This window comes from Parus major, chromosome Z (assembly GCF_001522545.3).
Source record: "Parus major isolate Abel chromosome Z, Parus_major1.1, whole genome shotgun sequence".
Classification (NCBI taxonomy): Eukaryota; Metazoa; Chordata; class Aves; order Passeriformes; family Paridae; genus Parus; species Parus major.
In genome coordinates, this window is record NC_031799.1 from 8,842,940 (window position 1) to 8,867,491 (window position 24,552).

At 58.7% G+C, this 24,552-nt stretch overlaps 3 protein-coding genes across 3 annotated transcripts; 2 read left to right on the forward strand and 1 right to left on the reverse strand.

The window, feature by feature from the left end:
* Positions 1-1,586: 1,586 nt before the first annotated feature.
* Positions 1,587-13,289, forward strand: TESK1 (testis associated actin remodelling kinase 1). The gene is made up of 10 exons (XM_015652083.3): positions 1,587-1,833; positions 8,535-8,656; positions 8,794-8,842; positions 9,061-9,207; positions 9,386-9,468; positions 9,812-9,902; positions 10,130-10,213; positions 10,637-10,726; positions 10,891-11,041; positions 11,281-13,289. Exons 1-10 carry the CDS (start codon positions 1,615-1,617, stop codon positions 12,321-12,323), a joined length of 2,079 nt encoding a protein of 692 aa, XP_015507569.1. The 5' UTR covers positions 1,587-1,614; the 3' UTR covers positions 12,324-13,289.
* A 1,577-nt stretch (positions 13,290-14,866) lies between these two features.
* On the reverse strand, positions 14,867-18,185 carry LOC107215990 (B-cell differentiation antigen CD72-like). Its single transcript, XM_033511365.1, has 7 exons — positions 18,015-18,185; positions 17,840-17,929; positions 17,537-17,623; positions 16,721-17,035; positions 16,330-16,478; positions 15,866-16,017; positions 14,867-15,012 (listed from the first exon to the last, which is right to left on the reverse strand). The coding sequence occupies exons 1-7, from the start codon at positions 18,091-18,093 to the stop codon at positions 14,874-14,876; spliced, it is 1,011 nt and encodes a 336-aa protein (XP_033367256.1). The 5' UTR covers positions 18,094-18,185; the 3' UTR covers positions 14,867-14,873.
* Positions 18,186-19,683: 1,498 nt separating this feature from the next.
* Positions 19,684-23,111, forward strand: LOC107215796 (B-cell differentiation antigen CD72-like). Its single transcript, XM_015652156.2, has 6 exons — positions 19,684-19,893; positions 19,974-20,075; positions 20,794-21,108; positions 21,237-21,385; positions 21,602-21,696; positions 22,367-23,111. Exons 1-6 carry the CDS (start codon positions 19,770-19,772, stop codon positions 22,512-22,514), a joined length of 933 nt encoding a protein of 310 aa, XP_015507642.1. The 5' UTR covers positions 19,684-19,769; the 3' UTR covers positions 22,515-23,111.
* The last annotated feature ends 1,441 nt before the right edge of the window (positions 23,112-24,552 follow it).

Sequence of the window (24,552 nt, forward strand, 5' to 3'; positions counted from 1 at the left end):
TGGAGTGATACTGGTGAGTAAAAGGATGGCTCAGACCCTGTAAGACTGTGACTGCAGAGCCCTGTCCCCAGGCTCTGCCTCCCCATATGTAGGAAACTTGCCCTGCACAAGCCCACTCCCTCTGCAGGCCTGGAAGAGCAGGAATACCATGAATTCCTAGGGGGAGAGCAGGGCACTGATCCCATTATAACTAAGTCAGAGGCTCAGTTCTCTGCTCTAGCCCACGGGGTTATTCTCCCTCCTGAGACAAGGAGGAAAACCCAGCCCATGGTCCAAGGTATTTATGATGTGCTTGGTGGCACCTGGAGCCGATCACTGGCCAAAAAATGCCACACCAGGAGATACTCTACGTGCCTGCTTTCCCCAGCAGGAAAAGCAGCTAAAGTGGTGCAGGGCATGTGCAGCCGGTCCTACCACACAGGGAAACAGCTGGAGCAAAGCTGTTTGAGGGGAGCTGCAGAGTCAGGGTTGTGCCCTGAGGTGGCTGGGGCAGGGCTGGGCCAGCACAGGCAGGTGGATGCCAAGGAGAGCGTCAGCAGAATGTGTGGGACTGAGCAAGGGCAGATCCTGCTGCAGAAAGTCCCTGGGCAGGCAGGGCAGGACAGATCAGCCTCAGAGCAGGCAAAAGGCCTGAGTTAGGGGAGAGGGAAGCAGAAGGAAACCATGGAGAAGTGGAAGAGCTCATGAAAACAAGGAAGGCGAAAGGGTGCAACAAGGCACCGGGCATGCTGTCACTGAGAGGCTGCAATTCCCTGCTCCTCCAGAGTACAGATCCCACTGCCCCTGGGACACAATCCAGGCTGGCTGCACGGGGAGAACCAGAGCCCCTGTGCAGAGATCCAAGCCTGTAACAATCGGGTTCAAACTGCCAACAAGAAGCTACTTGTGTGGGGGACCTGGTCCCACGACACTGTATAGGGAGGAGCTGGAGATACGGGGAGATCAGATCAAATCTCCACGCCTTTTGTCCATCCATCAGGGAGTGGGTGCTACGAAGACAAAGAGAGTCCCGTAGCTAAATGGGGAATCCCGGCAGGCCCCAGGGGAGAAAGGAAATCCAACATCTACAGTGTGCATCCAGGTGGGAACCGGGGGAGGAAGAGTCCCACGCCCGCCAGGGCGCATCCAGGGGTTGGGGACAGTCAAAACCCTGTGTCCGTGGGGTGTGCCCAAGCTGTGCCCCGGGTTCTCAGGGCCTCACAGCACACCCCGGCGCGTAGGAAGACGCCCTCTCGGCACCCAGCGGCGGCCGGTGCCGGTGGATGCGGACATCGGGGCGTGCGGGACGCCGTGCTGCCCGCCGGGGCGGGGCGGGGCAGGGCTGTGGGGGGCTCTCCTGCTGGGCTCGGCGGCGACGGCGGCGGGTCCCAAGGAGTTAAGGGCTGTCCCCGCCCCGGCTCCGCCCCACCGGTGCCAGCGCTCGGGGCGGCGGAGGCGCAGCGCCGGGCCGCGGCAGGGGTCGGGGGGGCGCCGGCGCCGGGCCATGAGCGCGGAGCGCCCCGGAGCGCCGCCCGCCCCGCGCCGCCGCCGCCGCCGCCGCCGCCGCTAGCATCGCCCCGGGGGCCGGGAGAGCGGCGGCGCCCCGGCCGCGCGGCTGCCCCGGCGGGGATGTGAATGGCGCTGGGGGTGCTCGGCGGGACCGACATGGAGTGGGAGAAGCTGCCGCGGCGGCCCGGGGAGGGCGAGGGGGAGGCGGCGGGGCCGTGGCCGGGCTGCGGGCGGCTGCGGCCCTCCTCGTACTGGGCGCTGCGCAGCGCCGTCTCCACCCTGGCGCGCATCGACGACTTCTACTGCGAGAAGATCGGGGCCGGCTTCTTCTCCGAGGTCTTCAAGGTGTGCGGGGCGGGAGCGGGGATGGCGGTCCGCGGGGCATCCCGCCGGGATCGGGCGTCCCCCGGGACCGCGGCAACAACGCAGCCCCGGCCGCGCCCTCGGCTGGGGACTCCGATTCCCCCCTCCAGCTCCGGCAGCCGGCGAGGCTGGGGGGTGTTGGAGGCGGTGGCGGGCGGAGGGGACGTGGGGACGGCGCCGCTCGCCCCGTCCCGGCCGGGGCGTTGTGCCTCCATCCCCCCGGGCAGGGGGAGGGGAGCGCCGGCTCTGTTTACAGCCGGGGAGGCTGAGCGCTCCGAGCGCTGCGCCGTGGGGTGCGCGGGGTTCGGATGGCGGGCAGCCGAGCCCCGGGGACTCCTGTCAAAACGCTGGACAGCCGAGCCCACCCAGGGTGTGCCTGTGGCGGGGAATCCAGGTAGCGTTCTTAGCCACTCCAAGGTGATGTCCGGCGTTGCCGGGCCTGCTGGGCAGGTAATGTGCCGGATTCCCCAAGGGAGCCTCACGAAGGTGTTTGGCTGTGGGGCAGGGGTGTGATGCCGTAGAACAACGTGGAGCTGACTCCTGGCTGAGTCCCCAGAGCTGCCTTTGTCCTCCATCCCCTCTGGGACTATCAGGGTGGGGATGCCTGTGTGTGGCCCGTGCCCAGGATAGGGGGGTGTGAGTGCTGGTGAGGAGCTCAGGGTCTCCAGCAGAGAGGCAGAAGTGCACGGTGGCAATATCCTGCCAGCCCAGTGCACTGCTGCTGGGGATGAAGGGCTGTGCCTCGATGTCACCACCACCTCTCCCGGCAGAGGGGAGGTGTGTGCATGTGTTGTTTCGAGCCTCGGCTTCACTTAAGGTGCCATAAGCCACTGGGCTAGGACTGCTCTTAAGTAGTGATCTAGTGGCTTCATATCCCTCAAAGGGCAGCTTAGGGCTGGGCACCACCCCCACTACCTGTCACTCGGGTCACAGGCAGCAGAACTGAGCATTCACATCCTGGCGATACCCTGAGGTCCCTCTGCAGCTCTGAGACCATTCCCCACTCAGCAGGGAGACCACAAGACCTGTCTCCTCTACAGCCACAAAAGAGGGGTCCTGTGAGGGGCCATGGAGAGTGTGCAGAGAGGTCCCTCTCCTCCATTCTCCCTCCTGGAGCTCCCAGTGGAGCCATGACCTCCCTGCTGGCTGGGTTCCTGCTATTGATCTCTGGCTTGGAGTGCACAGCAGCACCTTGGTTCAGAGTGAGGCATTTAATAATGTCAGGCGTGGATATAGTTCTTTAATAATGGATGCTCCTGTGTCTCAGCGAGGCCATGGTCTCTTCTTGCCTCGCTGTTTGTTTTCCCAGTCTGTGCGGGAGCTGCAAAATGCTCTCCCATACATTGTTTAGGTTCTTGTGGGGCCACTGGCATGTAGGATTTGGGGGATTGGCAAAGGTTGAGGGGTGGGAAGGGGATCAGGGTCGGTAGTCGACATGTGTGCATGGTGGCAAGGAAGCAGGGATGGGAGGGGGCCAGATGGGGCTTTGTGCTCGTGCGGTGGGTTGAGTCCAAGAGCTCAGCAGGATGGTGGGGTAAGCCTGGGATCTGAGTTGGGGCTTGGCCGCCAGAGCTTGTGAGGAGAACAGAGCTTGGCAGGGCAGCCCAGGACCCATTTTCCTCCCACCTCCCTTGTTCCTTCTGTAGCTCTCTAAGGCTGTGGGCACTTGAATCTGTCTCCTCTGTGTGTCTGCTGAGTCCTACAGCATTCCAGCCTTGGTGGGTGAGTGGCTCAGGGAGGGGACCTGGACAGCTGTGCCCCTGCACAGGTAGATCAGTCCTGGTGTGCAGTTGAGCCAGGGCCAGGCAGCGTGCTGACAAGCATCTGACTGTCTTCTCAGCACTATAGCCAAAGGGCTCAGTGTGTCCAAGCCCTGGTGTCCCAAGCTAGCCCCTCCAGTCAAGCACCTCTCTCAGAAAGGCTGTACTGAGCAAACAGGAGACACCAGTCACAAGAAGCTGCTCTTTTTCATGGTGCTTGTTCATAGCTGATCCCCCACTGTGCTGTAGAGCAGGGCTGTTTTCCCTCTGGAGCAGCTGGTTCTCATTGCCTTTCCCTGTGCAATTTCAGAGGCACTAGCCCCCCCATTTTCTCAGATATACAGACATTGCAGGAAGCCACCTCTCTATTTCCAATTGACTGAGCAGATTGAGCCATGCCTGTTTGTGCCAGGCATTTTCTCCACCCCTTAAACCACTGTTGCATCTCTTCCCCAGATCCCTCACTTACTTTCCCATGTGCTGTCTGCAGCAGACACGGGGGCTGTGGGCAGCATCCTTGGGGATGGATCCAGAGGCCTTCATTCATATGAATCTGAGCCTCATGCCGTGATGCTGCACATCGTCTTGGAAATGCCATTTCCCAGGGTGCAACTCTATGATGCTCTGCCCAGCGCCCCATTTCTGTGGCCTTTTGTGTGTGTGTGTTTGTGTGGATTAGCAGCTCCCGGCATGGGCAGAGCTCAGTAGAGGGTTTTGGCATAACTGCCACTTGCCCATCTCTGCTCACTTCCCCACCAACCTTTGGGATTTTCTATTTACGTCCAATTTTTCCGGTGCAACTAATGGAGCAAGTACCTCCCTCTTATCTGCTGCCCTTCATCAGGGACCTTGCCTTGTTTTACAGAGCAGAATGAGGCATCATGGCACTGATGGGGAAACTAAGGCAAGCAGGGAGGAAGCGAATTAGCCAAGGTCAGCCAGCCATGGCAAGGCTGGGAGCAGCCCTGGCACTGCAGTTGCCACTTGGGAGTCCTGGGCACAGTAAACGTGCTGTGTGGACCAGCTGGAGACCTGCCAGCCCCTCTCCTGCTCTATCACAGGGCATGCTCCAGGCTTGCCAGTCGGGCAGGCAGTGATCTGCCACCACAGTGCAACACTGGCACTGCCCCGGCTCCTGGTGTGCCCACAGTGCCGCTCCTGGGAAAGCAGGAGGTGGGGGTTGCCGATGCTCAAACACTCTCCAGGAGCAGGTGCTTTGTCTCTTCCTCAGAGAAAGTCTGTCTTGACTGATTCTGCCTTTTCCATTTGATGAGCACATTTTCCAGTCCCACCCAGTTGTGTTACTGGGATTTCTGTGAGCTCAGATGCAGCTGTTGTGGGTGGCTGTGGGGTTACCAGTGGCATTGCTAGCTCCCTTGCCCCCCTCCTGTATTCCCACAGGGGTGATGGGTGCAGGATGGCGTCCCACTGTGACTGTGCCTTACCTGTGTGGGGCAGGGGGCAAGGGAACATGCGGAGAGTGGGGCTATGTGGCAGTCTGTCCCCTGTGCAGGGTGCAGGGGGGCTGGCTGCTGAGAGCCCCGGGTGGGGAGATGTCAGGGAGCTTTGCCCCATGGCTAGACAGGAGTGCAGCTGTGGGGAGGGAGCTGGCCGTCTGCTTGCTCTGATTAGCATGCTCTTTAAATAAGACTCTAATTTCCGCTGTTAAAAGAGCTCAGATCCCTTGTGCCCAGGCTGGGGCTGCCGCCAGCCTGTCCCATCCCCCAGCCCTGTGTGCTGGCAGCAGATGGGATGGGGACCAACATGCCACGGCCCCCTGGCTCAGCCACGGTACCCCATGAAGTGCCCAATGGACCAGCCTTGTGGGATGCCAGGGAGCATTGGCGAGGGGCAAGGGCTTGCCTCTTTCCTGGGTGGGGGACAAGTGGCTTGCCCTCCCCCTGCAGCCCCACACGGCTGCCTGGCTGAGCTCAGCTCCAGGGAATGCGCTGGGATTCCTGGGCACCATGCCAGAGTGCATGAGAGAGTCGAGAGGGGACACCTTCCTGCCCGAGGAGGTTGTGCTGCCTGCTGCCTTCCCTGGGTGTCAGTGAGGTAGTAAACCCCTTACTAGGGGGCTTCAGTCCCCCTGCAGTTATGGCTGGTGCCCTTTGCCCCGTGTGTGTGTCAGAGGGTGGCCAGGGCGCTGGGCTGGTGCTAGGGTCAGAGTGGCTATACTGGCCAGTGCCTGTGGGAGCCATGGAAAGGGAGCATAATTCCTTCCCTGCTGTCCCAGGTATGGGCTGGCCTTGAGCCAGAGAACTTGCAGGAGAGATAGCAGAACAGGGCCTTGCAAGTGAGCTCAGGACATTGGGCAGCCGACAGCCTCAAGGACATCATGCCTCATGGGAATGGAGTCACTGAAAAAGATATTAGGGCAGGGCTGTACTGGCCAGGAGCTGGGATAATTCCTGGAGAAGCAGCTTTCACCAGACCTTCCCTCCCCCAGGCTGCCTCTCCTCCAATCTTAAGGTGTCCAACATCATGTGACTGCGCTCAGACCTCAGTCAGCCTGTTCCAATGGCAGGTGGCTTTTTAATGAGGAATTAAGCTACGGGCACCTCCCAACTATGTGGGGCTGAGCTGGTGCCCACCAGATGCTGCTCCCTGATGTAAGGCCACTGCTGCTGGCAGGGAGCTGGCCAGTCCTACGGCACATGGCCACGAGTGCCAGCATTGTGCGTGCCTCGCAGCATTCCTGACGTGGGCGCGTGGCGCCGGAGCCTTGCCGCCTCCAGCCATCCCAGCGGGATGAGCCTGCCTGCACCACTGAGCTGGGTCCTGCCGTCTGCCAGCTGCTGGTGCCAGCCAAACTGACCCAGCCAGTCCTGCCAGCCCCACATGGCGTGGGAAGGGAAGGAAGCACTGCCACCAGGAGAGCCAGGTCAGGAGTGATGGGTTTTGCTGGGCAGCACACAGTGCCAGAGGCTTGACAACGCTGTGGATCCTGCTGGCCTTGTCCGGGCTCTGCGTTCCTCAACCCCTAGCTCTGTGGGGAGCTGGCAGGACCAAGGGAGACTGTGCCCACCCTGCTTCAATCACTTTTAAGCCCTCTTCTTAAAGCCTGCACTGAAGCCTGGATGAAAGCCCCGTTTCTGTTTCTGGTGCTGGCGTCTGCTGCCCCACTGACAGGGATGGGGTGGAGGGACAACAGCAATGGTTGAAGTGGGGTGGGGTTGCCCCTTGGTCCAGGTGTGACCAGGGAGTCCCAGGGCATCAGGATGGCAGTAGTTCCAGGTGCTGCTGGGCAGTGGTGTGGTGAGCAGGGTAGTGAGCACAGGGAGGATTTGGAGCACCATTAGATGGAGCATTCTGAGTGCTCCCCACAGCAGACACTGCAGTGTCACCCTGGGACAGGCTCTCCCTGAGCCCAGGAGCTCACTATATCCAGTGCTCAGCAAGGAGGAGGCATGGGGAAATCCGCCCTCCCTTCTGTCTGCAGCGTGGTGGGGTGCCAGGATAGGGGCCTGTGGTGGCAGGTGTTTGGGGTGTCCCCTTTCCACTTGTCCAGGGGCCATTCTGAGCTGTGCTGTCACGTGGGCCCTGTCGGTGGGTCAGGAGTGCCAACTGGCTGTCTGGGGCTGGCTGGAGGTGACACAGGTGTAACTGGAGCAGGGTACCCACAGGCAGGTGTCTGCTGAATTATTCAGAGCCTCTCCATGAGCTCAATGAGCTGATGGTGGCACAGCACAGTTATCCCCTCTCATTTCCACTCTGACTGGGACTGGTTTGGCATCAGTGCACACAGACATGTAGAAGGATCTTCACAGAGCACTTATTTTCCACAGGCCCTTTTGAAGGGATGTGCTTGCTGCTGCCCCATGCCCAGGGTATTTTCTGCTGGATAGATCCCCACCATCGTGGCATGCACCCCAGGAGCAATGCCAGCCATGGGGTGAGAGGAGAACCCTGGAGGGCTCAGCATGCCAGCCTCCCTCTGTTGTGGGGACAAGGGCCAAGCTGTGAGCGGGATGGGTGTGCTGGGGATCCTGCCTCCAGCCAACACCCTGTGTTTTGCCTGGGAAGGCAATCCCTGAGGTGAGGGGTGTTGTAGGGGTTTTGTGGGGCTGGCCAGGGGCTGGCACTGGCTCAGGAGCCTCAACCAGCATCGACTAAAAAGGAGAAGAGCAGGGAGCTGACGGCAGCGCTGAGGAATGCCTGCGCCTCCATGCGCCGCTCCGTGTGTGCTGGGGGGCAGCCGGGATCCACTGGGTTGTCCCCCTGGGCAGCTGCTGCTCCGAGGTGTGGGTGGCACCCCACCCACACCATCTGCTCAGGAGGGGACCCTCAGCACTGGTTTGGGCCCCCCCATAACAGTGCTAGGTCAGGGCATCCCGTGCTCTTCCCTTGCCCTGCACATGCCAGGGAGCTGCAGATGGATGGGGTGTCCGTGCTTGGCCATGCTCCAGCTGCTGTTCTTGGCAGGCGACCAGGCCCCCAGATCGCATGACGGTGTCGGGCTGGGGCTGGCTAAATATACAGCTCACCCAGGCTCCATGCCCTGCCAGACTAGGGTCAAGCACTACAGCAGTTGGCCACACCTAGAGCTGGTTCTGAGGGGCAGTGTTCCCCCTCTTTTCTCCACCCCATGCTGGTAGGGTCTGGCTGGGCGGTGCTGACCCAAAAAAGAGCTGGGCTCACAGCTTATGGGAGCTGTTGTTACCTCTCAGGAGTTCAGGGCAGTGTAGCATGGTGGAGAGAGCATAACAAGCAGGGTGCCCCAGGAAGGATGGGGCTGTGTGTCATCGGTCCTGGAACTGCTTGAGATGTGGGGAAGGTGCCCCCCTAGCCCTAGTGCTCCCTGGGGTGCCATGAGATGCTTAGCCCCCCTCTCTGGAGCTGGGGTGGGAGCTGGGTGAAGCCTGGTGTCCATGGGGGCTGCAGAGGTGCGTGGGGCTCAGCTTTCCCTGCATCCCCCTCCAGGTGCGGCACCGCCAGTCGGGGCAGATCATGGTGCTGAAGATGAACAAGCTGACCAGCAACCGGGGCAACATGCTACGGGAGGTGCAGCTGATGAACCGCCTCTCGCACCCCAACATCCTCAGGTAGGACCTGCTTCCCCACTGCCAGCCCCATTGCCCCCCCTTTCCCTAGACTGGGGGTTTGGAGTACTGCTGATGCTGGATAAGCTCTTGGGGCTGGTCTCTGCCACAGCCACCCTCAGGTCCCCTCTATCTCACAGGTTCATGGGTGTGTGTGTGCACCAGGGACAGCTGCATGCACTGACGGAGGTAAGAGTGTGGCAACAGCCGTGAGTCTCAGGGCTCCTGCAAGCCTGGGGAAGGGACAGTGAAACCTATGGGGACACGTTCTTGGCTTGTGACACGTGCGGGCAAAGCCTTCTGGGAGGCTGTGGCGTGGTTGGAATATGCATTAGGATGAGAGATGGGTATCCAGTGTTATGTGGGGGAGGGATGCTGTGATGCGATCGTCCGGCTCTTCCCATCAGTACATCAATGGTGGGAACCTGGAGCAGCTGCTGGACAGCCCTGTGCCCCTCTCCTGGTCCATGCGTGTCAAGCTGGCCCTCGACATCGCCCGTGGCCTACACTACCTGCACTCCAAGGGCATTTTCCACCGCGACCTCACCTCCAAGGTACGAGATGTTCCAGGCACCGCACTGCCCTCGCTGTCCCGTACCCGCTGCCTTGCTGCCCCAGGCGTGGCAGGCTGGGGAGCAGGAGGCTGTGCTGCGCTGGGGCATCCTGAAGCTGGGAGTGGCCAGGGAGGCAGGGCTGGTGCAGATGGTGTGACAGGACCTCCTGTGCCTACAGAACTGCCTGGTACGCTGCGAAGCCAGCGGCTACACTGCTGTAGTGGGCGACTTCGGCTTGGCGGAAAAGATCCCCACCTACAGGTACGTGGGTGGCATCCACCTGTCCACCCCATCCCTGGAGCCCACTCAGACCAGAAGCTGGAGAGGGATGGGCATTGGGGATGCAGCTAAAAGGGTAGGAATGGGGGTGGTGAGGTAGTCCCTGGCAGGGTGGACTCCAGGAGCAGTTTGGGAATGGCTAGCAGGGGATGAAGAATGGGGTGGTGTGACTGGGGAGAGATGAGTTTGTAGGGTGCATGAAGGAGGGTTAGCCCAGGAAGGGAAATGGAGCTGGTGATCTGGGCTGCCACAGCAGGAGGATGGGAGGTTGGACATTTGGGGGACTGGGCAGCCTCTGATATTCCACCATGTCTCCTCATGCCAGTGAGGGCAGTGAGAAGGAGCCACTGGCCGTGGTGGGCTCCCCGTACTGGATGGCACCCGAAGTGCTGCGTGGGGAGATCTACAATGAGAAGGTGAGGCTGCCCTGTGTGGGCTTTACTCAGGCTTGTACTGCCAGTGGTTTGCAGAGTTTGCAATCCTGGAGTGCACCTCGAGGGAAGGCATCGGTCATCACACTGGTGACAAGGTGCCAGAGCCCCAGTGTGGCTCTGCAGGGAGGAGAAGGGCTGTGGCCTTGCAGAATGGTGGGCACATCACCTCAGGGCTGCAGGGCGTCCCCCTGACTCCCCACTCTCTGCAGGCCGATGTGTTTGCATATGGCATCATCCTGTGCGAGACCATCGCTCGTGTCCCAGCTGACCCCGACTACCTGCCCCGCACTGAGGTGACTCTCTGGGATGGGAATAGGGGGAGTTCTGGGTAGCAGCACTGGGGCTGGGACCACTTCATCAAACAAGGGGGGCCATTCTGTGTTGGGCAGAGACCCATATGCAGGATTGGTCCCAAATCTCAGGACCAAGATGCTGAGTCCAGCTTGCTGCCCAGGGAGGGATAGTCTGCCGGTAACCTCAGAATCCAGAATGAGCCTGAAAAAGAGATGAGGGCAGTTGGGTTCAGGGAGAGAGCAGAAGCGATACATGTGTCCTAGCATCCCACAACCTTAGCCCAATTTGGGGTGACATCCTGTGCTGTGTCCCAGCTGGGGTGTGACAGCACAGTGGGGAGAGGGCCAGGCTGTGTTGGGTCCCCTGGGCCTTGTGGTGCCCCACAAGACCCAACTTTACTCTTCATCCTTTCCCTGGTGCAGGATTTTGGTCTGGACATCACCACTTTCCGCACCATGGTGGGAATTGACTGCCCAGCGGCCTTCCTCCAGCTGGCTTTTCACTGCTGCAGTGTGAGACCCCCACCTCCGCTGACTGCCCTTCCTGGCAGGACAGGCGGGCAGGACAGGCTGCCTTGCCTGCTCACAGGGAGAGCAGGGAGCTGCCTTTGCTCTGCAGGGCTCCCTGGGGTGTTTGAGGAGGCACAAACCTGATGGGGAATCCCTCCTGCCCACAGATGGAGCCCACCTCCCGCCCCTCATTCCTGGAAATCACGCAGTGCCTGGAGAGCATCCTGCAGCACCAGCTGGGCACCGAGGGTGCCAGGGCCACGCTGTTTGGCATCGGGGAGAGCCTGCCTGCATCTGGAACCACAGCCACACTCACTGGTATGTGGGCACCTTGGGGACAGGCCCTAGCAGGGTGTAAAGATGGGGGAGTGTGGGGTTTCCCATCCTACCTCATCAGCTGTAGGGGAAGGAGACGGGTGTGTGAGGTCTGCAGGGTAGAGCTGGTCCCTGTTCCTCCCTTGGGGTGCGCCCCTAAGTTGTTGGGTGCCCCACACCCTGTAGCACCCTACACAGGCAGCTGCTGGCTGCTGGTGACATTCCCCTGTGCCCATGCCCAGGGGTGGCCAGGAGGTCAGCCAGCCACAACGAGCAGTCGCCCCTACGTGAGCTGGGGACACAGCACCTGCAGCCGGACCAGCGCCTGTCCCGCAGCCAGTCTGACATGTTCCCTCCCAAGTCACCTGCCTTGCTGTGGCCGCTGGAGCCTTACAGCGGGGCCAGGTCCAAGGAGACATCCCTTCGTGTCAACCCCTTCTCCCAGCGTGAGGACCTGAAGGGGGGGAAGATAAAGCTCTTTGATACACCGAGCAAGTCAGTCATCTCGCTCACCTTCGACCTGCCACCCCCCGCCCCGCTGGAGCTCGGCAACCCTGTGACGCCTGAGCCCGCCATGGAGGTGCAGTGTGACTTCTCAGCACCCACCACCAGCCCCCGCAAGTGCCACTCTCTGCCCTCCTCTCCCGAGCTGCCCCACCGGGGGGGCCTGGAGCTGGGCGTGGGGTCCTCTCAGCCCCCTGATGACCCCCAGCCCCCCACCCTCCTTCCTCCCCCAGCATGGGGAGGAGCCTCCACCCCCAGCTGCAGGGCAGAGGAGCAGATGGACTGTGGCCCAGACAGCTCTGAGCCACCGAAGCCCACCTCGCTCCCCCTCAACAGCAACTTCATCCGCACTGCATCCTCGGGCACGCGGCCCTGGCAGCCGGACGTGCGAGCCCCCAACAGGCTCCTCATCAACAACAACCACGTGATGGTCAGCAAACCTCTGGCCTGGGGCAGTGGGCTGGAGCACGGCTTCTCTGAGCTCAGTATCTCCTGTGCAGCAGCGCTGGAGCGGACGGAGCGCTCGGCCATGCTGCCTGGGCACAGCTCTGGGGCCATGCTGGAGCAGGACGAAGTGCTGCCCTGCCCCGGCTGCTGCCTGAGTCCCTTCAGCTTCAGCTTTGCCTCCATCTGCCACCGGCCAGCGCCCAGCCCGCCCCGCTACCAGAACCTCAACTGCGAGGCCAAAAGCCTCATCTGCCATGATCGGGGCCAACACCAGAAGGCTCCAGGGCCAGTGCTGGCTGAGCCCAGCCTGAAGCTGCCAGAGGCACAGTCCTAGTGATGGGGACCCTGGGGAGTGGGGCTGAATCCAGCTGCCCCTTGCACCCCTCTGCAGCCACAGCACTGGGCAGTGCAGGAGCCTGGCATATCCCCATGGTCTCATCACTCGGCACACGGTAGCCACCAGTGGCCATGGTGCCAAGTGCTGTGGCTGCCGCGGCGCTGCCCAGGCACTCGGGCACCCACCCCACCAAGATCAAGCCTTGGGGATCTGCAGGGAACCCTGGAGGTGGGCTGGGTCTCTGCTGGGGACCAAAGTGCAATAACACCGCTGCCCTGAGCACTGCCCCAAGCGGCAGGGCTGGTCCCCCGCAGGGGCCAGGGGGCTCAAGCCCTGGATCCAGGACTCCCTTTCCCCAGGGGCTCACCCCTTTGCAGGCTCTCGCAGAGGGGCATACCATAAGCCTGCTACCTTGGGAGAACTGGGAATTCCCTGCACCCAGGTGGGTGAGAGGGACTGGGCTGGGGTAGAGAGGTCAGCGTGTGTATGTGTATTTCTGGGGATCCTGGGGGGCTGGTGGGTGAACCCATGTTTGTCCACAAGTGTGGGGAGCACAGCCAGTCCCTGACATGGGGAGAAGAGGGCAGGGGACCTTAGAGGGGCAATGCCCATGGGCAGTGCACGGGGAGGATTGCCAGCACTGGGGTTGTCCCTGCCTGATCGATGCTGAGGGTTGGGTGCTGAGATGGCACAGCGCCTCTTGCGCCTCTGGCACACAGGTTTGGGAGCAGGATGCTGGCAGAGGGGCCAGGATGCCATCCTGGCATCATGGGGATGGGGCCAGTGGGCAGCACAGCTAGGCTGCCTGGCCCCCGGCAAGGGTGGGAGCCGGCTTTCCTCCCTCCTGCACAATGCACTGGTGAATGCAGAACTCTGTGTTTTTTATTATTAATAATAATTGCTAGTAATATATACCCAGCTTATTTAAAGTGTTCATTAAAAACTGAATGTCCCAGCAACTCAGACTGCTGGTTCTGTCTCTTGGATGCACACCAGGTGGGGGCCCAGAGGGTTCCATGGTCTTGCCTGGGCATTCTGGGGATCTCCTCTAGAAGCAAACCAGCCTGGCTCAGCCCAAGATCTCAACTCAAACTAAAGCGCCCATCTTGATGGAGATGGCTTTAGACAAATTCCCTTTCGTTATTTAGGTTCTTTGGGTTCATGCCCTTGAGTGGGTGTTTGCTGTGGTATACAGGAAAACAAAGAGCAAATTAACTAGATCGCTTTATTGCTGTAAAGTGGGTTTAGCCAGCAGACAAGACAGGCAAGCGAAACATGCCCACTCCAAAAAACCTGCCTTTAACACCCTTTTGCTCTTCATGCAAGCTCACTCACAATAGCAGTTCATCAACTATATATGGCACACACAACTTCATCATAAACCGAGAGCATTTTCGCCTGGTTGAACATGACTTCCTCTGCTCTCACCTGGCCGCAGTGTTACATCAGGGCTGCTTTGCTTAATCTTCACATGTGCACGTGTGTAGCAGCTATTTAAAGCCCTGAAGAGTTGTCTCGCAAAGCATCAGCCTGCTACAAGTGCCTGAGTTAGCTTTTGCTTTTGAAAGGCACAATCACACCATGGGACCCTAAAGGTCATTGCTCTACTTGTTAATTAGCGCCAAAAAAAAATCCCCAAACGTCAGCACAGGCGCCGGCCAGTTCAAGCTCAGCTTCCCTCCTTAGGTGCTGAGGCTGTGCCGAGGCCGTTGAGTGCTGGGTTGTCTGAAAGCCATAGCCAAGCTGCTCCTGCGATGGGGTCAGGCAAAAAATTCCTGCTGTGGGGAGGGGACTGTGTGGAGGTGGGGCTGTGCTGTGCCCAGCTCCCGCTCCTGGCATGCCAGCACCGAAGCTCTCTCCATGCTGGGGACATGGCCTGGCTCCACTGAGGATCAGTGCTTGATCCATTCTGCCGCCAGTTCTGAGCTCCCCATTGCCCACCCACCGTTGTGCTCAGGAAAACCCAAAGTGTCCCATGCAGGAACACATCGGCTGTGGAGACTCCACCACTTGGACAGAGCACATCAGCTGGAGGGAGAGGGCCACTGGGCATCGGTGGGAAGGACCTGGTGGCCCAGGGGCAGCAGGCTGTGAGAGGGAAGTTGGCTGGAATGGGTGGGACATCCTGGGCAGGGACACAGCCAGGCTGGAGCAGAGGCGGTGCAGGGTGCAGGTGCTGCAAGGGAAAGCAGAGGAGGGTGGGGGAGAAGGTGAAGGTGAGGGTGAGATTCTCCCCAGGCTCCACCACATACAACAGGGCTGGGAAAGCACCTCGCCAAGGGTTTTCCCCCATCTTGCTGCTCTGCTGAGCCACAGCTTCAGCTCTTGAGCTGCCTCAGACCCAGAACACCCACGGCAGCGAATGGATGGAGGCAGGCTCCATCCAGCACAGGGAGGTGACTGCATTCCTCTCTGTTTCCAAGGAAGGGGGTCAGCATGCCCCAGGCACAGCTGCAAGCTCCCTGCTTTCCTCCAGGCACACCCTACAGGGCCTGTGTGTCCCTGGCTCAGCAGGACTCACCACAGCAGTGCTGGGGCCAGCAGCCATCATCTGAAAGGGAGGCTTGGCCCTGCTGCCTTCTCACAGATCCAGAGGTGCAGGTCACTGGGACCAGTGCACTGGGCGGGTTTGATGCTCCCACGGCTTATTATGGCACAGGTTCCATTCGACTTTGACTGCCACGGCCTGAATGGGGAAGCAACACATCAGGCACTGACACGTTCTTTCTACAAACCCTGCTGAGGCAGCTGAGGCCTTTTGTACACTGGCAGAGGAGGGGTTGGATGCTGCTGTCAAAGGGGGATCCCCCAGTCCTCTCCTACAGATTCAACAGGCTGAAGGCTCAGCTGATGCATCCCTGCATTCCCCCGGGCAAGCTGAGAAACACTGTAAAAGGTTTGCAGCGCTTGTGACACCCCTTTAGCTTCTCCCCTCTCAGCCTCGCTGCTGGGGGTTGTTCCATGCCTACAGCAGGGAGAGCCAGGTGCCCCCTGAAAGCACATGGATGAGCAGAGGAGCTGTCCTGAGCCCTGGGTCTGCTTTGGGTGCAGGGCTGAGGATGGAGGGCCAAGTACCCAGAACCTGGCCAGACAGGTTTGTTTCTCCCCAGTGCTCTCAGACACTGCAAGAGGAAGAGGCAGCGAGCTGAGGAGGTGATGCACATGGCAGGGAGGAGCCCAGAGTCTCCACAGACAGGAAAGCTTGATCTCCCTTTGGAATCAAGAAGGCATGTGGGGAATAGAGGTGGTGCTCAAACACCTTGCCTAGGCCCCAGATAAAATTTGGGGCTTCTTCTGTCTACTCTTGCTGCCTCCTGCTTCACATGCCCTGCATTCTACCCACCCCCCTGAGTTCTGGCTTTTCATTTGCGTGTCCTCTCATCACACCACTGCGCCCACCTTCCCTCAGTCCCTGCTGCTCTGTTGCTTCTTGTTTCCCAGGCCCTGTGGCTGGAACTGGGTACAGATGGGATTTAAAATGCTTCCTACAGCCATGCCAGAGGAGGGGAGTTTTGGCAAGAGGCTGTGCTGCCACGTACCTTTCATAAAGGGAGCCATCCACCCAGAACCAGGCCTCCGAGGCCCCCTCATTCTCTGGGTCCTCTTCCTCCAGCCAGCCATAGTCATACCAGGGAAAACTGCCCTTCTGCAATCCAATCCAGTATGGGACATCTGCATTCTTCAGGAAGGTCTGGAGAAGACAAAAGAAGTGTTTTTCCATGTTCTATTCCGTGGCACTATGTACTGCAGTACTACGTACTTCACAGCAGGGTGGTCATCTCCCCAAGGAGCCCTGGGGGATGCAAGGACAGCTGAGCAGCCCTGGCGCCCTGCTCCAGCTTGGGAAACACCCAGGGGTGCCAGAGCCTTTCTATCCCATGTCAACCACCAGCCATGTGCTCTAGCACAGCCTTGCACCCTCCAATGTTTTGGGAGGTCTCCCATCTGGAGACCCTGTGGCTGGACACACCATCTCCTGCCCTCCGCTCCCCCAGCACCCTACCGGCACAGTCCAACGACTCCAGGATTTGGTGACCAGGAGCTGAGAATATGTCTTCTCACACTCATCTCTGCTGTCTTCCCATGTCTTCTTCTCCGAGGAGATGAAGAGGCACTTGCCCCTGTAGAGCAGCCAGCCCGAAGGGCAGCAATCTGTGGGCAGGGGCACAGCTCAGGGGCTTGCTCAACCACAGATGCCCTGGGGGGTGACAAGGAACACCCCCACACCTTTCCAAAAGACATCACAGGCTCAGCATCTGCTTCAGGCATAGCTTCAGACTTTGGACCACCCTGTCCACACCATGTGGTCAAAAAAGCCAGTGCTTGCCCTTTTTTACCTGCTGAGGGGTGCCAGTCACCTGGAGCACCCCCTCCCTGCTCCATCATCACCGTACCTATGGCTGTGCAGGAGCGCAGGAGGGCCACGGTGTTCTCGCTGCTGTTGAGCCTCCCCTGCACCTCCTGCACCTCCCTCTCTGTCTTGCCCAGGACCCCCGTGACACGACGCAGTTCCATGTTCAGTCTGTCCAGCTCCAGCTGGCTGATGTTGCCCTCGCGCCACGCTTGCTGCAGCTCCGCTCTGGCCCATGCCAGTTCCAGTTGTGTCTGCTCCAGGCTCTGCTCCCGTGCCCTCAGCTCCTGTGACAGGTGGCCCTGCTCAGACGCGTGCTTGCGGGACGTGTCCTGCAGGCTGCGGGTGACCTGCCAGTCTGGGAACAGAGTGGGTGAGCTGGACATGGGCATGGGACAGTTCACTTGTGGCACTGATCCTGCTTAAGGCAGGTGGGATGGGCATGGCAAGGCAGGGAATTATCCATGATGCATGGGAAAGGATGGGAGGGAAGGACACAGTTGGGAAGTGTATGGTTTAGGGTTGGGCAGGGGAGAGCAGGGCAAGGCAGGATGGGGTGTAGGAGCAGACACAGCAGGGTAAGGGCAGGGAGGGTGCAGCAATATGAGGTAGGGCAATGCCAAGATGGGAAGGAAAAGGAGCAGAAATAAGAGTAAGGTAAGGAAGATGGATGACAGGAGGCAAAGGAGGTGTGAGGGATGTGCGAGGGATACACGCTAGCTTGTGGCAGACCGGGCAGAGGGACTCAGCAGTGAGTGTGCATGAGCATGCCTCTATTCACCCACAGCACCCACCCCAGCCAGATGCCTCCCTGACCCAACCACCCCCTGCCCCAGATGTTCACAGTCCCCCAACTCACAGCAAACCCCCAGAGCCACAGTGGCCACTAGCAGCAGGCAAGTTGCCAGCAGACCCACAGGGATGCACCACCGACGGGACCAGCGCCCTGCATGATACAACAGACAAGAGACTTTACCTGAAGAGCTGGAAAACCCCTGACAGCCTCCACCACAGACCTCCTTCCTGGGTAGAGGCAGGAGAATGGTGGCATGACAGCACAGGTGGCATGGTCTGGGTGATGGGAATGGGAGGACCCCAAAACACCACCCACAACCAACACCACAACCATCCTGGGTCCGCTGGAATCCAGCTGGATACTCACCTGGGCTGGGCTCTGCTCCATCCCCATCCTGCCCTGCCAGTGCTGGCTGAGTGTTCTCATAGGGGCTCTCTGCCTCGTTCATGCCGAAGGCTGTTGGAGGAAGGCAGGGGAGAGCAGCTGAGGCCATGGGGCTGAGTACAGCAGGGACAGCGTGACGGGGACAGTGGGCTCTCACCTGCCTCCAGCGCCTGGTTGGCCATGCTCCGGCCCCCCATCACTTTGGCAAACCTCAGGTCAGCATAAAGCTGTGCCATGTGGGTGAATGCTGGGCAAGCCCTGAGCCTTGCTGGCTCCCACTCTGCCCTTGGGATGCCTTTCTGAGATGTCCCTGTTCCCGGTGATTGCACCGTCTCTCGGAGGTGCAAAGGAGAAGTGCAGCCAGCATCTGCCGAAGCAGAATTTTGCTCTGCACTGTAGCAGATGGGACTAGTGAGGCATGGCTGTGGGGACCAGCACCCTTTCATTGGTCACAGAAACACCGGCCCGTCCCCTCCCACGCCCTAAAAGTGCTCATGGTCCCCTTAGGCACAGGGCACGGTGAGGGCAGCACAGCCAGATGTCACAGCAGTGGCAGAGCAAAGGATAGACACAAATCTGTGTGCTACAGGACAGCTAGCGCAGAGCAGGGCAATCCCACATACAGGAGCAAACTGCTGTGTGGACAAGGCAGAGGTGGAGAGCTGGAGGTCTTCACAGATAGAGATTTCTCCTCCCAGCCTCTGAGAATGGGATTTTCCCCATCATGCCCTCCCTGGCCCCCTCCAAAGAAGACCCCAGCTTTGGCACTGTTCCAAAACAGCCACAGAGGGCTACAAAAGTCAGTGACATCCTCTTTGCCTTCCCAAAACCATAATCCCAGCATTCACAACACCTTCTTCTTGGTCCCTCCAGGCTCCCAGCATCCCAGAGGTCTCTACTGAACTGCATCCAGAGAAAGGCAGGTTTCAGAAGGGATGCCCCCAAACCCTCACACTGCTTCCCATTGCCTGTTACTGCCTCCCACTCTGTTTCACTGCCTTGCTACTGCCTCCCACTGTATTCCAGATGGCCAGATGGGCACATCTGAACACAGCCAGTCCCTGGCAGTCCCTGTGGAGGTGCACAGAGGTGCACAGTAGAGCATAGTGCTACAGAGCCACTGTCATCAGCTCTGCAAGAGCAAGGGAAGCTCTTCATCAGTGGAGAAAGACAAAAATTAAAGCCAGCTTCAAAGGGGACAGGAAGGAGGTTTATAAAGCTAAAGGTTGGGCAGCCTCTACTCAACCTCCTGGGAGAAAATGGAGCATGTTCACCTGGGCATGCAGGGGCTCAGAACCAGGGAAGACATGCAGGGGAAAAGCTAATGGGATTTATTGGGTGACTGCCCAATGTACTGCCTACTGCTTGGAAGCACTAGCCTGGGGGCAAGGGGAGAGCAATGGGGCCAATTGTTACAACCCTTCTGTGTCTGGGATGTGGTTTTCCATAGTGTACTTGCAGGCAGAGTGGAGAGATGTGGCCATGATGAGAGAAGTGAAAGCTCATGCTGTGGTGTGGCCCTTCTAGGCATTAGGGCAGCGATGCTCACTCAGATCCTGGAGTACCAAGAAGAGGAAACCCTCCATCCGGGATGGAGTCAGCAGCAGAGCTACCTGGTCCCAGCTGGAATCCAGATCTGCTCTCCCCTGCCCTAGGGAATTTGATTAATTCTCTGTAAGCTGAGCCCTACAGCTCTCCAGCTCCGCCCCAGTGCCATCCCAGGGGACACTGAGCAGTTTCGGGGTGTGGAGGGGAGCGAGATGGTGGTGCCCGGCCAATGACAGGGCGGCGGTGCCGTGGCCGTACTTCCCCCTCCGCTGCACCTCAGCACACTTCTGCTTCTGCAGAAACCAGCTGCATTTTCCCTTTGAAGCGGAGCAGCGCCCGCAGGGCCATCGGGGCCGCCCGGGACATGGCCCAGAGCGTGGTCTATGCCGACCTGAAGTTTGCCGCGGGCCCATCCATCGTCGCCGATGAGGATGACAGTCCCTACGAGAACGTGCCGCTGGGCCCGCTGGCAGCAGAGCCCAGCCCAGGTGGGAACCCGGCGGCAGCCCCGGGCAGGGCGCGGACCGGGGACCACGGGCTGATGCCTGCGGGCGCTCCTCTCTTGCAGGGCGCTGGATCCGGCCATGGCGCGTCCCCACAGCGCTGCTGGCAGCCAGCCTGCTCCTGCTGCTGCTGCTGCTGGTGGCCGTCGTGGCCCTGGGGGCTGGCTGTGAGTCGGTGACCGCCGCGGGGTGGGGGCACCGGGAGCGGGCGTCGGGCTGGGCTGCGGGGGCGGTCAGGGAGGAGGGGTGCCTGGGGCTGGGGTCCGGGGTTCTTGCATGGGCCACCACGAGTTGCCTCCCACTGCCTTTCCCACTGCTTTTCCCACTGCCTACCACTGCCTACCACTTGTTTTTTCCCTTGCCTTTTCCACCACCTTCCATTGCCTTCCATTGCCTCCCACTGCCTCCCACTCCCTGTCACTGCCTCCCATTTCCTCCCATTGTCTTCCCACTGCCTCCCATTGCCAAACATTGCCTCCCATTTTCTCCCATTGCCTTCTATTCTCTCCCATTGCCTCCTAATCCCTCTGATTGCCTCCCATTCCCTGCCACTGACTTCCCACTGTCCTTCCACTTCATCTCGCTGCCTTGCATTGCCTCCCCATTTTATTCCCACTGCCTCCCATTTCCTTCCCATTTTCTTCCCACTGTCTCCCATTGCCTCCCATTGTCTTCCACAGCCTTCACCTTGTCTTCCCACTGTCTCCCACTGCCTTCCAATGTCTCCCCTCCATTTGCCACCCTTGGGGCTTCCATTCCCTTCCCACTTGAACCTCCAGGACAATCTCCACACACAGCCAGATATTCTTATCCTACCCTCCCTTGCAAGAGCCATGCCCCAGCAGGGCCCCATGCCCACGTCCAGCTCACCTGCCCTGTCCCCAGACTGGCAGGTTTCCCGCAGCCTGCAGGACACCTCGCGTGAGCACATGGCCGAGCAGGGCCGCCTGTCACAGGAGCTGAGGGCACGGGAGCAGAGCCTGGAGCAGACACAAGTGGAGCTAGCATGGGCCAGAGAAGAGCTGCAGCGAGTGTGGCATGAGTACAACATCACCGAGATGGAGCTGGAAAGCAGGAATGTTGAGCTGGGGCATACCCAGCAGAAGCTGGTTGTGTTGCAGAAGGAGATGCAGGAGGTGCAGGGGAGGCTCAACATCAGCGAGAGTACTGTGAGCAGCCTGCGCTCCTGCGTGAACACAGGTAGAGCCTGAGAAGGTTGGGGCACAGGTGATGTTGCTGCTGTGAGGTGCGGGGGCTGAACTCAGCCGGGCTGAGCTCCCCAAGCATCCATAGAAGGATGAGTGCCTGAGATGTGTCCCTGCCCTCAGATTGCTGTCCCACGGGCTGGGTACTCTACAGGAGCAAGTGTCTCTACATCTCAGTGACAAACAAGACCTGGGAGGACAGCCAGGAAGACTGCACAAGGAGATCTGCTCAACTGCTGGTCCAGGACGACTTGCCATCATTGATAGCACCGGTACAGAGCAGGGGGGCTGTGGTACCCCAGGAGGCTGGCAGAGCCCCGCGGGGCCAGCTGAAGCAGTTATCTGTGGAGGTGCCAGGGCGGCACCATGAGCCCTGGGTTCCCAACTGGCAGTGTGAGGGGACAAGCACAGCCAGGCCTGGGGCTCCTGGGCACCTGGCAAAGTGTGGGTCATGAGGAAGGTGTTTGACAGATTCTCTTCTCCCCTAGCAATTCGTGCATGAGTCTAATGCAAACTACTGGATTGGAACAAGAATTTTTTATGAAACAAAGAGATCTGTGTGGGCAGACAGCAGATACCCCTTGTAAGTGCAAAAGTCCTTGGCACAAGCACCTGCCCTTTTGCCATACTCGAAAGGTGCTGTTTTGCCCCTGTGACACCCCTCAATAAAAGAGTTGATGGTTGTCGCTCTAGATTAGGAACAGCTAAGAAGAATGACGCAGACTCTCTTGTGAGTTGAACAGGAGAGCAAAGTTTATTATTCTTGATCTTTTTTTATAGACTTCTTCGAGAAGTCTGAGAGGTAAAACTCATATTGGTTATTAAAGTAACACATGCACCATCATTGGTCAACCTCACCCCATGACTGTTCCCTGAACACCACCTGCAAAGATTGTTGTCCTTTACCAAGGACTGTTTGGATTCTTTCTCATGCTTTCTCAGGCCAGAATGAGAAGCCTGTGTGACTTAGTTTCACACAGGCTCTGTTCCTTGCTTTTTGCATTTAGCAAAAGACAGATGGTTCCATGAGCAGTGCCCCAAGGGAGGAGGGTGAGGGTAGAGCCAAACTGTGGGGTGCAGTGCCGAATATCCAAGTGGCAGAGAATAAGAGCAGGAGGAGGAATGTGACATTTCCTCAGGCTGGTCTCTGTGCCAGGTGCCTTGCCTGCCCCAGCAGCACTGGCATCTATGGGAAGTGGTGTCCATGGTGAGGAGGTTGTCACTGCTGCCCTGAGATGTGCCCTCTTTCCTAGGAGACGCCGTAATTCAGACTGCTGGTCAGTACTTAACAAGGAAATGTGGAGTTACTCATGTGCGCGTCGATTCCCGTGGATATGCGAGAAATCCCCAAAGCTGACCAGTGCATCTGAGACCCGACCTCCTTTTCTGGCCAAGGACTGACTTCTGCCACCCCCCTCCATCACTGGACTCAGGAACAGGACCTGGGGGTGCACCCTGAGATCCTGTCCCCTGTGCAAATTTTGCCTCAATTGCATTGCAAAACTGCTGGGAAAAGGTGTGTCTATTTTAAAGCAAGGATTATGGAAAACAGACCTTATTCCCCTCTCCCGCACTCATGCATACACATAGTATACTGCTTTGTACTGTGCCACTGCATGTCCCTGTGTGCCCTGGCCAGTGCAGCTCTGACCCGGGTCTCCATCGCAGAACCCAGCTTCCTCCTTCTTTGTTACCCCAAGGCTGCCAGGGGTGCAGGATCTGCCATTTGCATCTTTTTGGAGCTGGGGGATGACACACTGATGTAGTCAACCTGTCCATTCTGGGGAAACCTGTGGATTAACAGCCTGTCCCTTCTCTCAGCATTGACAGCTCTCATCCTGCCCTTTCTTCTACCTTCATCACCTGCCCAGGGCTTTGGGCTGAGTCCTGCCTGGGAAGGGTGCTGACAGTCATGCCTTCAGCATGAGAAAATGCTGGGAAGCCCTGAGATGCTATAGGAAATGGGGTAGTGCTGGGGAGCTTTGAGAACAGAGTAGATGAATGAGGAAACTCTGAAACCATGGGAGGAAAATGAGGGTAATGAAGAGCCCTAAGACAATGGGAGGTGAATGTGGGAATCCCGAGACCATGGAAAAAGAACGGGGGTGCAGTGGAACTGCAAATGAAGGTGGTCATGGAAAAAAGGAGATGCATTGATAAGACAGTGGGAGAGAGGAAGGAGCACTGGGGAGACTTGGGAATGTGGGGAAAAGGGAAGATCTCTTCCACCCAGGGGGAAAGATCCCTAAAAATGTGGTGGGATCTTATCTGCCAAAGGAAGGTGATGAGAGATCCCTGTCCAGGACCCAGTTGGGTGTGGGGGTGAGCTCAGAAGCAGTGCTGACCTTCCCTGTCTCACTCAGTGTTTCTGCAGAGAGGGGAATGTGTTGGCAACCATTTTGCTAAGGTGGACTTGAGACAGCCTGTTGCATCCCAGGAGTTAGTGGGGGATGCCATGAGTGGAATATCCTGGGATGCGACCCCTGTTTAGGAACATTCTCACGCAGTCCCTTGTTGTTTTATGTACCCCAGTTTCCAAGTGACATCACCCCAGTTACATCACTCCTTGTCCCTACCCCAAAAGTTATGTCATCCCTGTTCTCCTTCCCAGTTCCAGAATGTTCTCTGTTCCTGTCTTCCCTATTGATTCCTGTTCCCTGTCTCTCCACCCCTGGACCCTGATTGGTTGTTACCCTTTGACCATGCCTTTGTACCGCCCCCCATGCCCTCAACCCATCGGCCCTCAGTCCTGAGGCTCCGCCCTTTCCTGGTTGTATAAAGCCCTGGACCCCTCCTTGTTCTTTGTCCCTGGTACCCTTCAGTGTGAGGTTAATAAACTCCACTGGAATACCACACAAAGATCCCCTCTCGTGTCATTCATCAACCATCAGATACCAACAGGGTGTGTGAGTGTCTGGTGCGCTGAGCTGTCCCCTTTCTGTGGAAACAAAGCTCTTGGGAAGGCGGTGGTTTTGGCAGCTCCTGCTGTGCCACTGGAACAGCCAGCACGGCTTCACCACAAGTCCTGCCCAAACAACCCAGTGGCCTAAAACTGAGTGATTGCATCAGTGAACAGGGGAAGGGCTACACCTCTTCTCTCTGGACTTCTGTAAAGGCCTTCAACTCAACTCCCCTCTGAACTTGAGAGAAATGGATTCAGAGGGTGAACTGTTCAGTGGGTAAGGTTGGACAGCTGCATCCAGAAGATAATGGTCAGTGGCTCAGTGTCCTGATGTGGACACTAGTGATAATGTAGTGATAATGGCCCTCAGGGATCCACCTTGGGACCAATGTTATTTAGTATTTTTGTCAACAATGTGAACTATGGGATCATATGCACCCTTGCCAGGTTTGCAGATGACACCAAGCTGAGGCATGAGGACACACCTGAAGGACAGGAAGCCATCCAGAGGGACCTGGACAAGCTTGAGGAGCAGCC

Coding starts and splice junctions, on each gene's coding strand:
- LOC107215796 (XM_015652156.2), top strand. CDS start 19,770: ATGGCCCAGAGCGTGGTCTATGCCGACCTGAAGTTTGCCGCGGGCCCA. Junction 21,386..21,601: donor TGCCATCATTGATAGCACCG/GTACAGAGCAGG, acceptor CTTCTCCCCTAG/CAATTCGTGCATGAGTCTAA. Junction 21,697..22,366: donor GCAGACAGCAGATACCCCTT/GTAAGTGCAAAA, acceptor CCTCTTTCCTAG/GAGACGCCGTAATTCAGACT.
- LOC107215990 (XM_033511365.1), bottom strand. CDS start 18,093: ATGGCACAGCTTTATGCTGACCTGAGGTTTGCCAAAGTGATGGGGGGC. Junction 17,624..17,839: donor TGGAGCAGAGCCCAGCCCAG/GTGAGTATCCAG, acceptor TGTATCATGCAG/GGCGCTGGTCCCGTCGGTGG. Junction 17,036..17,536: donor TGTGGCTCTGGGGGTTTGCT/GTGAGTTGGGGG, acceptor CTCTGTTCCCAG/ACTGGCAGGTCACCCGCAGC.
- TESK1 (XM_015652083.3), top strand. CDS start 1,615: ATGGCGCTGGGGGTGCTCGGCGGGACCGACATGGAGTGGGAGAAGCTG. Junction 9,469..9,811: donor GAAAAGATCCCCACCTACAG/GTACGTGGGTGG, acceptor TCCTCATGCCAG/TGAGGGCAGTGAGAAGGAGC. Junction 10,727..10,890: donor TGGCTTTTCACTGCTGCAGT/GTGAGACCCCCA, acceptor TCCTGCCCACAG/ATGGAGCCCACCTCCCGCCC.